The following is a 17,646-nucleotide window of genomic DNA, read 5'->3' on the forward strand; positions in this document are numbered from 1 at the left end:
TCCTGAATGCACAGGTACCTCTGTTCTACAGGTGACAGCCACTGATGCAGATGACCCTACCTATGGAAACAGTGCTCGGGTGGTTTACAGCATTCTCCAGGGACAACCATACTTCTCTGTGGATCCTAAAACAGGTTAGTGTGTTTACACGTAACTTGCATGCAAGTGTTTGCTACAGTAAATTAAAAAGCAAATATTTTTATTTCTATATGCTCTTTTCTGTCAGATAATATTATTGTAACCCGATTTTAACATATCCTCACTTTCTCTACAAAAAGTAATGAAATAATTGAAGATAAATTAACTGCTTCCTCTATTACGTTGACTATCCGTTATTTATACCCATCCAAGAAAATGTTACTTATCCTTCAATATTTCTGTAACACTTAAATAATCTGTTTAAAACAAATATGGCATATTACATACATTGAATGAGATTTTCAAATATATTATTTTCTCTGCTTATATATTAGTTTTAATTATTTGCTGAAAGGGTAAATGGTTCTTTGAACTTTTTCTGCATTAATTTTGCTTGTCACATAAATTGTCAGATATACATACATATATATATATATATATACATATATATATAAAATTATATTATCTTTGGGGGATTTCTATTTCTTGAGCTGGCAATATTTTCTATAAGTAAAATTTTCAGTCCTCAAATATTGTGTTATGTTAAAAAACAAACAAACAAACAAAAAACCCAGGATAATGCCAAAGACATAAATACCTTTTCAGGAAAAAACTATAAACTATAAATTCTGCTCTCCTATTTTTTACTGGCGCAAACAATCATATTATATCAATCATATCGCATGATGTTATATCACATCAATTATATCATGTCATATTAGGCTAAAATGTTAATGAAGGCTGCTTAATAATATATTACAGGATTTGCTACAGCAGCCTAATCCAAAAACCATAAAAGGCACATGTCTCCATTGAAAATCAATTTGTTGCTAAAAATTTGGTTAAGTAAAACCCATTTTTAGTTTAGACAATTGTTCAGTAACAAACAAATCTCAAGTTTCTTTTAAATTTTAAGGACATACATATTTATGAAGCAAAGCAGAGAGAGACCCAGGATGTTCCAGCAGCGCCCTGTGTCCTTTCTAAGTATGAAATGCACTCTGAATCAGATCAACATGTGGCCTCTGTAAGTCAATGGTCACACAGCCACATAACTAATGCGGAAGGGAGCCATTTTTATTGTAAATATCTCTCTATACTTCTATAATTATATAACATATAACCCATTTTTTCAGAGAACCTTGTTCAATAAGTCTACAGATCATAGATTTGTTTACCAATGTGTTATGTGAGGCACAGTCAACTAAAAAGATGTTATAGATAAGCACTTTCTCTCTAATACCACTAGATTGTTTACCAAGAGTTTTGATATTATCATGTTTACAAGAGGCTTTGATTGGGTCACTTGCCTTCTTTCTTTTCCTGGAGTGCTCCAACATGGAAATACGTTGGCATGAATGGATCTCAGACATGCTTGCTTAACTCTTTCTTTCTTTGTTACACCTTAAAAATAAAACAATGTAGAACATATATAGAAAGGGAGACATGAAGAATATATACATGATTAAATATGTGTATATATCCTTATATGCGTTATAATTATAGAATAGATTCTAATATGTAGTTAAAGTGAAAAATAGAAATTGGGATATAATTAAATATATACAAATTTATATAACTTAAAATGAGTATCAGATCTGCAGGTTCTGTTAGTTCCAAGCTATCACTTAATATTTAGGAAAACATGCTTATTAATCTAGTAATCTAAGTGATGGCAGAAAAATGTACATATTTATGATTACACATTATTATTCCTTTAGAAGAGCTTAGAATTAGTTGAAAAGCTTGTTAGTATTTGATGGTGATATTTCACATTTTGTTCTATTTTCCCAATAACGATTTTTGCTTCAAATATAAAATAAGTGTAATTGTCACTTTAAAATCTCATATCTCTAGAGGAAAGAAACAGGAATACAAACTGTTTCAACTGCCTTGTTTAGGATTGTACAAACACACATGCATGCACGTGTCACATAGGCATGAATGCATAAAGACACATGCACAGAAACATGACATTCATCCATTAATGATGCCATACAAAGCCAGACATTTATTTATAAATAATGTTACAGTTACCTAATAGAATATTGCCATGTTATAAACATCCTGGATAAAAATTTAAAACAAATCTTTTACACTTTTTATGCATACAGTTGGTTAACAAACATCAATTTTGTGTGTTCATGTGTCTCAATGTGAATGTTCGTATATGTTGTGTGAGTAAACACACGTATGTGTATGCACTTGGATGGATAAATTAGGTCACTGAGAGAAATGCTCTAATAGTGTTGGACTGCCATCGTTTGTGATTTGGGGAAGCAAAAAATCAATAACATAATATGAAAATACAATATGCACTCATTTATGTATATATATTATACATAATACTTCATTAAACAACAAAAAATGTTTATCTCAAACATAAATAGGATGCTATTCAAATGTTGTGCTGCAAAATTTTCTTTACTCTTGCATTTCTTTGTTTCTTTCTTCAGTGCTTTAATGTATTGAATAAAATGCATGCCTCCATTTTGATACGTGTTAATATTACTATAATACTGGCTGATGCATCATGGGAACCTACAGGTATCTGTTCTACTAGGTCATTAAGGGACACAGTGTTTTTAAAGGTCTTTTAAATATGCAGATAACTTAGAGAGTTAGAAAGTTATCTGTAGAAAGTGCTAAGTGGGGTATAAAATAAAATGTTCAATAGTCTTCACAAACAACAAATTTGGCAATTTGTGCTTAAAAGCCCTATTACTATGCAATTAAACATCCTCAGAACTAATGAATTTAGTTGAAATTGTGCAGAAAAGTGACTGGAATAAAATACAAGCATACTAAAAAACCAAAGAATCAGTTATGTTGGATGGAATGTTATATAAGAAGTATGGAGATAGTAATCACTTGTAATGGTATATATTAATAGTATCACTTAATTCCATTCCCTAATTGGCATGGCTTCATCTCAGCATGTTTCCAGTTATTTTCACTGAAGCCCAATCTTAATAAAACATAACAATGAGCCCACAAATTTTAGACTTGTGAGTGCTTTTGACTAAAATCAATGTTTGGATTGCCTTTTTTCCATGATATATTAAATTTTATTGACCATTGTGATCTTCTGGAGACCTTGGCTTCCTATTTTGTAAACTATTTTTGAATAGCTGTATCCCAAAAATGAATTGTGTAGCTGTTGAATTACTATATGACACAGAAGTGAATTAATAATGTCTAAATTAAAAAAAAATATTTTATTGCACTTTAGGTTCTGGGGTACATGTGCAAAACATGCAGGATTCTTGCATAGGCACATGCGTAGCAATGTAGTTTACTTCCTCAATCCTCATCACCTGTATCTGGCATTTCTCCCCATGTTATCCCTCCCCAACTCCCTAACCCCCATTGTCCCTCCCCTAGTCCCCTTCAACAGACCCCATTGTGTGATGCTCCCCTGCCTGTGTCCATGTGTTCTCGTTCAAAACCCACCTATGAGTGAGAACATGCAGTGTTTGATTTTCTGTTGATGGTTCGCAGATTCATCCATGTCCCTACAAAGGACATGAGCTCATCATTTTTATGGCTGCATAGTATTCCATGGCATATTTGTGCCACATTGTCCATGTCCAGTCTATCATCAATGGGCATTTGGGTTGGTTCCAAGTCTTTTCTATGACAAACATTGCTGCACTGAACATACGTGTGCATTTGTCTTTATAATAGAATGATTTATAATCATTTGGATATATACCCAATAATGGCATTGCTGGGTCTAATGGAATTTCTATTTCTAGGTCCTTGAGGAATCGCCACACTGTCTTCCACAATGATTGAACTAATTTACACTCCCACCCACCATGTAAAAGTGTTCCTATTTCTCCACATCCTCTCCAGCATCTGTTGTCTCCAGATTTTTAATGACCGACATTCTAACTGGCAGGAGATGGTATCCCAATGTGGATTTGATTTGCATTTTTCTAATGACCAGTGATGATGAGCATTTTTTCATATGTTTGTTGGATGCATAGATGTCTTCTTTTGAAAAGTGTCTCTTCATATCCTTTGCCCACTTTTGAATGGGTTTGTTTATTTGTTTGTTTTCTTGTAAATCTGTTTCAGTTATTTGTAGATTCTGGATACTAGCCCTTTGTCAGATGGGTAGTTTGCAAAAATTTTTTCCCATCCTGTTGGTTGCCAGTTCACTCTAATGATTGTTTCTTTTGCTGTGCAGAAACTCTGGAGTTTAACTAGACCCCGTTTGTCTATTTTGGCTTTTGTTACCAATGCATTTGGTGTTTTACTCATGAAGTCTTTGTGTGTACCTATGTCCTGAATGGTTTTGCCTAGGTTTTCTTCTAGGGTTTTTATGGTGTTAGTTATTATGTTTAAGTCTTTAATCCATCTGGAGCTAGTTTTAGTGTAAGGTGTCAGGAAGAGGTCCCATTTCTGCTTTCTGAAACTTGCAAGCCAGTTTTCCCAACACCATTTATTAAACAGGGAACCTTTCCCCATTGCTTGTTTTTGTCAGTTTTGTCAAAGATCAGATGATTGTAGACATGTGGTATTGCCTCCAAGGCCTCTGTTCTTTTCCATTGGTCTGTATCTCTGTTTTGGTGCCAGTACCATGCTGTTTTCATTACTGTAGCCTTGTAGTATAGTTTGAAGTCCGGTAGTCTGATGCCTCCCACTTTGTTCTTTTTGCTTAGAATTGACTTGGCTATGCGGGCTCTTTTGGTTCCATATGAAGTTTAAGGTGGTTTTTTCCGGTTCTGTGAAGAGGGTCTTAGGTAGCTTGATGGGATAGCACTGAATGTGTAAATTACTTTGGGCAGTATGGCCATTTTCACAATGTTGATTCTTCCTAACCATGAGCATGGAATGTTTCCCCATCTGTTTGTGTCCTCTTTTATTTCCGTGAGCAGTGATTTGTAGTTTTCCTTGAAGAGTTCCTTTACATCCTTTGTTAGCTCTATTCCTATGTATTTTATTCTCTTTGTAACAATTGTGAATGGCAGTTTACTATTGATTTGGCTCTCTTTAAATCTGTTATTGGTGTATAGGAATTCTTGCGATTTCTGCACATTGATTTTGTATCCTGAGACTTTGCTGAACTTGCTTATGAGTTTCAGGAGGTTTGGGGCTGAGACGATGGGGTCTTCTAGATATACAATCATGTCATCTGCAAATAGAGACAATATGACTCCCTCCTTTCCTAATTGAATACCCTTTATTTCTTTTCTTTCCTGATTACTCTGGCTAGAACTTCCAAAACTATATTGAATAGGAGTGGTGAGAGAAGACATTCTTGTCTAGTGCCAGATTTCAAAGGAAATGCTTCCAGTTTTTGCCCACTCAGTATGATATTGGCCATGAGGTTGTCATAAATAGCCTTTCTTATTTTGAGATATCTTCCATCAACACCTAGTTTATTGAGTTTTTACCATAAAGGGCTGTTGAATTTTGTCAAAACCCTTCTCTGCATCTATTGAGATAATCACGTGGTTTTTGTCTTTGGTTTTGTTTATGTGTTGGTTTACATTTATACACTTGCATATGTTGAACCAGCATTGCATCCCCGGGATGAAGTCTACTTGATCATGACGGGTAAGCTTTATGAAGTGATGTTGCAATTGGTTTGCCAGTATTTTATTGAAGATTTTTGCATCTATGTTCATCATGGATATTAGCCTGAAGTTTTCTTTTCTTGTTGAGTCTGTGCTGGGTTTTGGTATCAGGATGATGTTGGTCTCATAAAAAGATTTGGGAAGGATTCCCTCTTTTTGGATTGTGTGGAATAGTTTCAGAAGGAGTGGTACCAGTTACTCTTTGTATGTCAGGTAGAATCCAGCTGTGAGCCCATCTGGACCTGGGATTATTTTTGATGATATGCTATCAATTGCTGCCTCAACTTCAGTCCTCGTTATTGGTCTTTTCAGGGTTTCGACTTCTTCCTGGTTTAGGCTTGGGAGGGTGCAAGTGTCCAGAAATTTATACATTTCTTCCAGGTTTACTGATTTATGTGCATAGAGTTGTTTGTAGTAATCTGATGGTAGTTTGTATTTCTGTGGAATCTGTGGTGATGTCCCTGTTATTGTTTATTATTGCATCCATTTGATTCTTCTCTTTTTTCTTTTTTGTTAATCTGGCCAGTGGTCTGTCTATTTTGTTGATCTTTTCAAAAAACCAGCTTCTAGATTTGTTAATTTTTGAAGGGTTTTTTGTGTCTCTATATCCTTCAGTTCTGCTCTGATCTTAGTTATTTCTTGTCTTCCACTAGCTTTTGAGTTTTTTTGATCTTGCTTTCCTAGCTCTTTCAATTTTGATGATAGGGTGTCAATTTTAGATCTTTTCTTGCTTCTCTGTGGGCATTTATTGCTATACATTTTCCTCTAGACACTGCTTTAAATGTGTCCCAGAGATTTGGGTATGTTGTGTCTTCATTCTCGTTGGTTTTGAAGAACATCTTTATTTCTGAATTCATTTCATTGCTTATCCAGTCAACATTCAAGAGCCAGTTGTTCAGTTTCTGTGAAGTGGTGTGTTTCTGAATTAGTTTCTTAATCCTGCATTCTAATTTGATTGCACTGTGGTCCGAGAGAATGTTTGTTATGATTTCTGTTCTTTTGCCTTTGCTGAGAAGTGATTTACTTCCAATTATGTGGTCAATTTTAGAGTAGGTGTGATGTGGTATCAGATGAATGTATATTCTGTGGATTTGGGGTGAAGTGTTCTGTAGATGTCTATTAGGTTTGCTTGGTTCAGATCTGAGTTCAAATCCTGGATATCCTTGTTAATTTTCTGTCTCGTTGATCTTTCTAATATTAACAGTGTAGTGTTAACGTCTCCCACTACTATTGTGTGGCGGTCTATGTCTCTTTGTAGGTCATTAAGAACTTGCTTTATGTATCTGGGTACTCCTGTATTGGATGTATATATATTTAAGATTGTTAGCTCCTCCTGTTGCATTGATCCTTTTACCACTATTTAATGTCCTTCTTGGTCTCCTGGACCTTTGTTTGTTTAAAGTCTGTTTTATTAGTGACTAGGATTGCAACTCCTGCTTTCATTGTTCTCCATTTGCTTGGTAAATCTTCTCCATCTCTTTATTTTGAGCCTATGTATATCCTTGCAAGTGAGATGGGTTTCCTGGATAGAGCACACTGATGGGTTTTGACTTTTTATTCAATTTGCCACTCTGTGTCTTTTGATTCTGGAATTTAGCCCATTTACATTTAAGGTTAATATTGTTATGTATGAATTTGATCCTGCCATTTTGATGCTAGCCAGTTGTTTTGCTCATTAGTTGACACATTTTCTTCATTGTATCGATGGTCTTTACCATTTGGTATGTTTTTGGAGTGGCTGATACTGGGGTTGTTCCTTTCTATGTTTAGTGCTTCTTTCAGGAGCTCTTGTAAGGCAGGCCTGGTGGTGATGAAATCTCTGGGCAATTGCTTGTTCATAAAGGATTTTATTTCTTCTTCACTTATGAAGCTTAGTTTGGCTGCATATGAAATTATAGGTTGAAAGTTCATTTCTTTAAGGATGTTGAATATTGGCCCCCACTCTCTTCTGGCTTGTAGGGTTTCTGCCAAGATATCTGCTCTAGGTCTGTTGGGCTTCCCTTTGTAGGTAACCAAGCCTTTCTCTCTGGCTGCCCTTAGCATTTTCTCCTTCATTTCAACCCTGGTGAACCTGATGATTATGTGCCTCAGAGTTGCTCTTCTTGAGGAATATCTTTGTGGTGTTCTCTGTATTTCCTGGACTTGAATATTGGCCTGCCTTGCTAGGTTGGGGAAATTCTCCTGGATAATATCCTGAAGAAAGTTTTCCACCTTGGATTCATTCTCTCTGTTACATTAAGGTACACCTATCAAAAGTAGATTAGGTCTTTTCACATAATCCCATATTTTTGGAGTCTTGGTTCATTTCTTTTTACTATTTTTTCTCTAATCTTGCCTTCTCATTTTATTTCATTGAGTTGATCTTCAATCTCTGATACCCTTTCTTCTGCTTGGTTGATTTGGCTATTGAAACTTGTATATGCTTTGTGAAGTTCTCAGGTGGTGTTTTTCAGCTCCATCAATTCATTTATTTCATTCTCCAAGCTGTTTATTCTCGTTAGCATTTCATCAAACCTTTTTCAAGGTTCTTAGTTTCTTTACATTGGGTTGGAACATGTTCTATTAGCTCAGAGAAGTTTGTTATTATCCACTTTCTGAAGCCTGTTTCTGTCAATTCATCAGATTCATTCTCTATCCAGCCTTGTTCCCTTGCTGGTGAGGAGTTGTGATCCCTTGGATGAAGAGAGGCATTCTGATTTTGTGTGTTTTCATCTTTTTTTATACTGGTTTCTTCCCATCTTTGTGGATTTATCTACCTGTGGTCTTTGTAGTTGGTGACTTTTGGATGGGGTCTCTGAGTGGATGTCTTTTTTGTCAATGATGAAGTTATTTCTTTCTGTTTTTTAGTTTTCCTTCAAACAGTCAGGCCCCTCTGCTGTAGGACTGCTGGAGGTCCACTCCAGACCCTGCTTGCCTGGGGATCACCTGCAGTGGCTACAGAATAGTAAAGGTTGCTGCCAGTTTCTTCTTCTCTTTGTCCCAGAAGGGTACCTGCCAGATGTCAGCCTGAGCTCTCCTTTATGAGGTATCTCTTTGGATATACAGGGTCGTGGAGCTGCTTGAGGAGACAGTCTGTCCGTTATATCAGCTCAAGTGCTGAGCTGTGAGCTGTGTTGTTCCTTTCAGAGCTGCTGGGCAGGTATGTTTAAGTCTGCTGCAGCAGAACTCATAGTTGCCTTTTTTTTCCCAGGTGTTCCATCCTGGAAGGGTGGGGCTTTATTTATAAGTTCCTGATGTGCTGCTGTCTTTTTTGAGAGATGCCCACTCCAGCAAGGAGGTAACCTAGTCAGAGTCTGCCAGTAGAGGCATTGCTGAGCTGCTGTGGGCTCTGCCCAGCTGCTGTGTGAACTTCCCTGCAGTTTTGTTTATAGAGGTCTAGTTAGAAATGCCTTGGTAATGGCAACCTGCCTCAGTAATGGTGGACTATCTCTGTAATGGTGGACTGCCTCAGTAATGGCGGATTGCCTTGGTAATGGCGGACTGCCCTGGTAATGGTAGACTGCCTCAGTAATGGCGGACACCCTTACCCCCACAGAGCTGGATCATCCCGGGTCCAGCTGTGCTTGCTTGCTGTGAAACTGTCAATCCAGAGTGTTTCAGATTGCTGGTTTTTGTGGGGGTGGGACCTGCTGAGCCAGATTACCTAGCTCACTGTTTACAGCCCCTTTTTGTTCAGTTGAATGGGTGACTCTGTCTCCCAGGCATTCCAGGAGCCAGTTGAAACAGCTGCCCAGATTTGTGGGAGTTTTTGTGCGGAGACCTGCCACACCGGCTGAAACAATCCTGCTGGAGACTTGTGGCACTTTTCTGCCTGGGCATCTCTTGGTCTGTGGGCAGTTAAAACTCATCTGGAAATGCAGTGATCACTCACTCTCAGTGCTCTCACTGGGAACTGCATTCCACAGTCGTTACTATTCAGCCATCTTGGATCATCTGAATTTTTTTTACACTGAAATCTTATTTATTAGTATAGTGAAACATCTTGTGAAAAATGTATTGCTTTAAATTACGTTTGTTAGGGTGATTATTTTACGATTTGTGCTCAGTGTATACCAACAAATGACAAATGTGCATTTAAAAGTGAAGTTCAACATTAACTGCCATTTAAAAGGTGCAGGGGACTATGGTGATAAAAATAAAAGAAATGTGCTATTTCTAGCTAGATTCATAGAAAAAACATTTTTTACAGTTATTGAAGAAAACATTTTACTAACTAAGGAAACAGCGAAACCTAAGCAATGCATTTTGAGGAAGGCCACAGAGGGGGAAAGTCATTTTGAATGATCAGAAAATGAAATTCAAGAGAAATCTGGAATGATGTTTGCGTGTTAGCACAACTCAAATCTCAGCCCTACTTTAGTTAATATAGTGTAAATTGAGTTAAAAATAAATTAATATTTAAAAGTTTCTATGTCTCTTCAGAAACTGTAAAATTTTTGTGACGTGGTGACTGCAAAAGCTGAATGATCAAATTCCTACACAAGGAAACGAATTCCCATAACTTAAGTCTGAGATAGAGCCAGAAATCTACCAGGTATCATTCCAGGGCCTTACAAACAGAAGGGAAACATTCCATTTCCTTACAGAATGGAAGGCCAGTGTGTAGTTTTTAAGTAGACATGAAAATATCTTAATGCTCATTACTTTGATAGCTATTTGATGATTCTCTGATTGCTGTTTCATAGTTAACAACTTATGAACTACTTAACGTTATTTTTGTTAGTGCATATAACTTAAGTCATGCTTGTGTCTGTTTCATACAAATATATTGAATCTTCCCGATGACCAGTTCAAGAAGCCTGAAAACCTAAATTAAAGCCTGATGTCAGGAAAAACAAAGGAGCATACTGTTTACAAAATCCTAGTTAAGTCTCCCTTACAATTGTTTATAGTCGTGAATATTAGCCCTTTGGACTGTAATTAACACAAAATGTATGAATCATTGACAATCAATAACGGAGCTCATAGATTTGTATAAATGGTTCTTATAGTGGGTTTTTCTCACATGCCCAGTAAATATTACTGAACCATTTATTTATTTTCATATTTGCATATTTATGTTTTAAACTCATATATCATTTTTCATGCAATCTTTACATATCTATATTAATTAATGTAAGAATATTGATTATAAAATATGCCAGCTAAAAACATTTATGCTGATACATTCTACATTTACTTGTCAGGTACATAAAAATAGTAAGACCAGGCAGGCTATCTTTGTTTATATACTAAGAGCATATCACGTATTATTTTACCAGCTCTCCTAGTGTATTTTAGTACTTTAATTGTTTCTGTTACATGATATTAAAATGGAATAGACAGTGAACTTCAACTATTTTGTCAATCAAATTATTTTGCATTAATAATGTCTATCTCAAAGGGATAGAACACTTAGCATCAAATAAAATTCCCTACACCTAATAATTACTATCAGTTTCAAAGACACAGTCAGATTATTATTTATTTTGACATGGCACTATTATAAATTTAATGAAGAAACTGCTTACTTGACCTTTCCATCATATTCTAGTTGAATTAATATGATATAAATATAGCATAAATTGTATATTTTTCTGAAATACTAAGGTATATTGCAAAAGAAGCTGGTAATGCTTTGTTTGCAAATCCTAGAATACTAATTGATCAAATTATTTATTTTTTTGCTTCTGTTTCTATGTGTATAAACTTAAAATGGTAATGACTAAATATCGTGGGAAAATGAGGACAATGTTCTTAGCCCAGTCCTTGCAAAAATATAGGACTCAAGTTATCTTGTGTCCTGAAGATTGACAAGAGGTCTGGCCCAGTGGCTCATGCCTGTAATCCTAGCACTTTGGGAGGCTGAGGTGGGTGGATCACCTGAGGTCAGTAGTTCAAGACTAGCCTGGCCAACATGGTGACATCCTGTCTGTACTAAAAAATACAAAATTTAGCCAGTTGTGGTAGTGTGCACCTGTAATCCCAGCTACTCAGGAAGCTGAGGTAGGGAAAATAGCTTGAACCTGGGAGGCAAAGGTTGCAGTGAACTGAGGTCATGCCATTGCACTCTAGCCTGGGCAGTAGAGCAAAACTCTGTCTCAGGAAAAAAAAAAAAAAAAGATTGACAAGAATTTCCCTAAATTACCACATTTTGAACCATTATGAGGATTTGAAATAGTCTTATGTGAAGTAGAAAAAAAAAAGATTATTTTGTTTGAAAGAATTTTTTAGTTGAAATAGCTATGTAAATTTTAAAAAGATAAGGTACCTTATGAACTTATATGCAATTAAATTTCTTTCCAAACATTTTCAAGAAACCTTTTACAAACATGATAATTAAGAGAAATACACCATTAGAAAATTGCAAATGATAATCTATAAGGAAGTAAAAATTAGACAATAAAAAAACCAACCTCTTCAGAATTGACAGTCTTGACTCAGAATAGTGTCTCTAGATGAGGTACAGGGGCATGCTCTTTCTGAAACAATAGTCAGTAATGCAGAGATCGTGACCGACAATAACTGATTCTTCAAGATGATCTTTTCTTAACATTTTGTAGCAGAAATCAATCAGGTAGAAAAATAAACTCAGTTGAAGACCTCAATGAATTTCATAGGATGTAATTGAAAACAAGGTGTTTCAACATTATTTCTCGAGTCTGCATAAAGTAATTAAATCCTTAACATTTTTTGGTTCTCTATTATCTCCCCAAATTTATTTCATTTCATTTTAGCTCAGTGAGCAAAAATACTAAGTTACAGAATGATTTCCGTATATGCTTAAAAAACTGTATTAAGCGTCTCTACAAATCCTATAGATATTAATTTTAATTTTATGTAATTTCATATGAGAAATCTATTTCACAATAGTTTTCACTTTCCAAAGTCAGTATTTTATATTTATTAAAAGCTAAGAAGACAAAATATTTAAATTGTCATTTACAGTATCTGCAGGAGGAAAGAAGATTTCACAATAGAATATGCTTTGTCAATTTATCTTTTTATAGCTCATTTCTATGATAATAACAATAATAATAATTGCTTGCACAAACAATTATACAGTAGGTCCTCACGTATTCGTAGATTCTTGGAAAGTGTAATTTTGAGCACAATGAAGTATAATGACACCATATATTGTTTCCATCAATGTTATAAGGAAATGAAGTCATAGAAATCACATTACTTGAGAACCTGCTGTATGTCCCTTTTCTTGTTATCACCATTTTAAAGAACCTATCAAAGATATTGAGAACTTAATGTACAAACATTTAAAAATAGTTCATTTATAGCTTGTTAACAGACAAAAATATTTATAGTAATCATCAAAGCTAAGTAATGCGTTCCTCTTGGAAAAAAATAAATAGCTTCCATTTACTGAAAAAAAAAAAAAAATCTCAATTTGTCTACTTTAGGGAAGAATTCTAAGTAGTTCCTGAACTGCAGCAGGTTGTGTGAGGAACACAACACAAGAAAAAAAAGTCCCAATTTCGATAGCGTTTAAGAAATAAAGGGTTATTGAAGTCTAGTAAACATTAGTAGTTGCCTATGTAATACCAATTTTTCATTTTGCCTGTCCCATCATAACTCTGATTTTACTCAGGGTAGCAATATATGCAATTAAAAATCTATATTTTTCCAACCTCCCTGTATCTGTTGACACTCCTCCGACCAGTGAGGCCACTGAGTTATTTCAGGAAAATTTTGAAATCTTTATAAAGGTGTCAATGCTACCTCAATTGACTTTACCATCTTCTGGACTTAAACATGTATTTTGTGATCATGTGACAACAAACACAAAGAGAAAGTTACATGGAGATTGCTGAAGGACCTCATTGAAGTAACTCCAATTACATTAATTTATCTTGAGACAAATACCCTGTGCTAACTGATACCTGGGACCTTTGGGAGATGTACTTTGCAGACACATGAATAACCTTCATAGTACACTGCACTGCCCAGGCAGTGATTGAGCTGGCTTACTGAGAATACTTTCCTTACTCTCAACCTGAATTCTACAAACCAGAGCGAACACACAGCTCTCTCTCCGTACATAATGACTTTACAGTTTCAGTAGCAATATCAAACTGCAAAAGGACATTTTTCACACTTTAAATGAAATATCAAAAGTTATATTAGGTTTGCTACTTGGAGGAATTAAAATGAAACTAAATGTATTTTTCTCTGATACTTCCCTGAGAATGCATATTTGGTAAATAATTTTATTGCCATCACAAAGTAGCAAAGTACTTTACAGACACCATAGATATCAGATAACTCTCCTGCTCTGTGGCAAGATCATAGTGTCCTTTTGACATTAACAGAATAATATCTATCAAATTTAATTGCTCTGCATATGGTTCTAACAAAACCAAATTATAGATCAGTGTTCTATGCTAGTCAAACTATTCATTGTAGCCCTAAATGAAACCATTAAGATGGCATTAGGTTGGATTGTACACTTAAATAAATGTTATGGTAATGTAAATTAAACTTGCATAAACCTGTTAAGCAAACAGAGTAAGGAAATAGTTGAATCAACTTCTTCAAAAATAACAACTGTTTGTCAAAAAATTGACCAGCTACTACCAGGAGAGTAAAAAAAATCATCTAATTCCCTATAAAATAGTAGTTGTACCTTTACATATCAAAAAGATAAGAATCGATATTGGTCAATTGCAGCGTGTCTTATACAATTTCTTCCTAATAAAAGACAAATTCATTTAATCTTCTTATTTTGTGGCTTCACTCTATGCCTCCTGCATGGTCTCAATAGTAACTATTGAGAAAAAAATACTGGGAATTACTGTTTAGCCAATAGCCTGACAAATATATTAGCTATTAATACTATTTAATTTATTGTCAAATATTAAATCAATAGAAAATAGGAAATACTGTGATTGTCTCCTTTAGTCTTTAAACCTGATTAAACATAATTCATGGTATATAATCACCAAGCTATTTGATTTTTTTCATCACTTTAAATTTATTCCGAGGTAATTTATCCCCCTGCCATAGGATTAAATATACTGCAATCTCACTGATTTCCCTAGATTCTTCCCTAACCCAATATCTTAGACATTTACAATGAAATCTAGAAAACATTAGAATATTATTAATGTTCCACAATTTTTACCACTATATATACATATATATATAGAAAATACACATATATAATTTCCCATTATATATATATACACACGCATATGTAGAGTATACACACACACACACACACACACACACACACACACATATATAATTTTTAAGCTGATACCTACCCCTCCGTTTCAACCAAGCACTGCTTCTGTGTTATTTTTTCACTTAGGCTATTACTCTTCCTTCCCAGGAAAACTTACACTTCAATGGTTGATTCTCTGGACCCTTAGAACTAATCTCTCCAATCTTTGAGTAACATTTTTATATTTCTCATAAAACATAGCAGTAGCCCTTTTATTCCGATATTTCTTCTCTACCCTGAGAGCTCCATAAGAGCTTGAATACCAGAAGTGTTACTGTCACTTTCCACACTAGGCCTTCCTGGGTGATTTACACACAGTAGCAAATTTCTAATTATCTATATATTCTTTTATTCCTATAAATTTGAGGGATACATGTACAGTTTTGTGGCATGAATATATAGTGGTAACGTTTGGGCTTTTAATAAGAACCCAGAATACGTACATTGTACCAATTAATTTCCCATTCCTCACTCGCTCCCACCCTTCAGAGTCTCCAGAATCTATTATTCCACATTCTATGTCCATGTATACACATTATTTAGCTTTCACTTATAAGAGAAAACATATAGGATTTGACTTTCTCTTTCTGTGTTATTTTACTTAAGATAATGGCCTTCAGTTCCATCCATGTTCATGCAAAAGACATGATTTCATTCTTGTTTATGGCTGAGGAGTATTCCATGGTTTATATAAACCACATTTTTCTTTATCTGTTTTTGTTTTTTGAGACAAAGTCTTGCTCTGTCACCCACGCTGGAGTGCTGTGTCATGATCTTGACTCACTTCAACCTCAACCTCCTGGATTCAAGTGATTCTCCTGCTTCAGCCTTCCATGTATCTGGGATTACAGGCATCCGCCACCACACCTAGCTAATTTTTGTATATGTAGTAGAGAAAGAGTTTTACCATGTTGGTCAGACTGGTCTTGAACTCCTGACCTCAGGTGATCCACCCGCCTTGGCCCCCCAAGTGCAAGGATTATAGGTATAAACAACCACGCCAGGCCAAGACTTTTCTTTAAAATCCAAATAAGGCTGGGCGTGGTGGCTCAGGCCTGTAATCTCAGCACTTTGGGAGGCCGAAGCAGGCCGATCACGAGGTCAAGAGATCGAGTCCATCCTTGCCAACATGGTGAAACCCTGTCTTTACTAAAAAATACAAAAATAAGCTGGGCGTGGTGGCATGTGCCTGTAGTACCAGAAACTCAGGAGGGTGAGGCAAGGATAATTGCTTGAACACGGGAGGCGGAGGTTGCAGTAAGCTGAGATTGTGCCACTGCACTCTAGCCTGGCACCTGGCAACAGACTGAGACTCTGTCTCAAAAAAAAAAAAAAAAATCCGAATAAATGTCTCAAGCTCCCATCCTATGCAGTTTGGGGAGAAAAAAGTCCCCCAACCCCCTTCCTTTACATAGTTGTGAATTAAGTGCCAGGCAATATCGGAGGTCCCACCATGGCAAGTGATTGGCTCATGGGTAATAAGAAGAATTTGCCAACAGCACAGGTTTGAAAGGAAAGTTGATTTTTTTGTTTGTTTGTTTTTTTGAGATGGAATCTTGCTTGTCACCCAGGCTAGAGTGCAGTGGCTTGATCTCGGCTCACTGCAACCTCCCCTTCCCGGGTTCAAGCAATTCTCCTGCCTCAGCCTCCTGAGTACCTGGGATTACAGGTGCATGCCACTACAGGCCAGGCTAATTTTTGTATTTTTAGTAGAGATGGGGTTTCACCATGTTAGCAAGGCTGTTCTCGAACTCCTGACCTCAGGCAATCCACCCACCTCAGCCTCCCAAAGTGCTAGGATTACAGGTGTGAGCCACCGCGCCTAGCCGAAAGGGAGGTTTTATTAGTTAGAAAGGCTGCAGAAGAGTTCAGCAAGGATCTTCAGCAAGACAGGACTGAGAGCACCTCGGTGGATTTTTCCTTAGGGGTGTTTGTAGATCTTAAAGCAGGAACCTAAGGGTAATTTGGACCCTATTCGCCACATAGGTCATGATAAATGATTACATTTGTAGACATTTTGGTGACAATGTCAGGAAGAGTTGTACAGTAAGTTTCAACATACATGCATACTGTAGATGTATAGAAATTTTAGGGCTTTAGATAATAGGGAAGTCTCCTGATTTCTAAATTCCTCAGATAAAGAGTTTTGTCTCTGGTTAATGTCCTTGATGACCACCAGGTGATCTTTGCTCTCATCAGAAAGGTGATCTGAGAAGAAACTTGCCCACTGCTTGCCCAGTCATAACTCAATTTTATCTCTAGGGGCTACTACTTTCTTTCTATTCTTGCTGGACCATGGAGCCAGTATGCCTTCATTGTCCCCAAGTGCTGTTAACACAGGACTTCTGGTGGAAACAGACTTTTTCTAAATGTTGTGAGAATATGGAAGATAATTGTGATCCATGAACAAAGGGGTCAACTTGAAACAAACTAAATACTTCCAAATTCCTCATAATTCTGTGTCATCGGACACTAAAGCTCCTGGGTTTGTTTGTTTGTTTTTGTTTTGAGATGGAGTCTCGCTCTGTGTCCCATGCCAGAGTGCAGTGGCATGATCTCTGCTCACTGAAACCTCCACCTCCCGGGTTCAAGCAATTCTCCTGCCTCAGCCTTCCAAGTAGCTGGGTCTACAGCTTTGTGCCACCACGCCCGACTACTTTTTTGTATTTTTAGTAGAGATGGGTTTCACAGTGTTAGCCAGGA

The 17,646-nt window shown here is 36.2% G+C and overlaps 1 protein-coding gene across 5 annotated transcripts in view; it reads left to right on the plus strand.

Moving 5' to 3' along the window:
• CDH18 (cadherin 18) overlaps positions 1–17,646 on the plus strand; it is a 1,130,917-nt gene that overhangs the window by 865,569 nt on the left and 247,702 nt on the right. For all 5 annotated transcript variants that reach the window (XM_017524647.2, XM_017524646.2, XM_017524648.2 and 2 more), the window contains one exon: positions 15–134. In XM_017524647.2, coding sequence (XP_017380136.1) covers positions 15–134 — 120 coding nt within the window. The remainder of the gene's footprint in view (positions 1–14; positions 135–17,646) is intronic.

The sequence above is a fragment of the Cebus imitator genome, unplaced genomic scaffold (genome assembly GCF_001604975.1).
Source record: "Cebus imitator isolate Cc_AM_T3 unplaced genomic scaffold, Cebus_imitator-1.0 Scaffold35, whole genome shotgun sequence".
Classification (NCBI taxonomy): Eukaryota; Metazoa; Chordata; class Mammalia; order Primates; family Cebidae; genus Cebus; species Cebus imitator.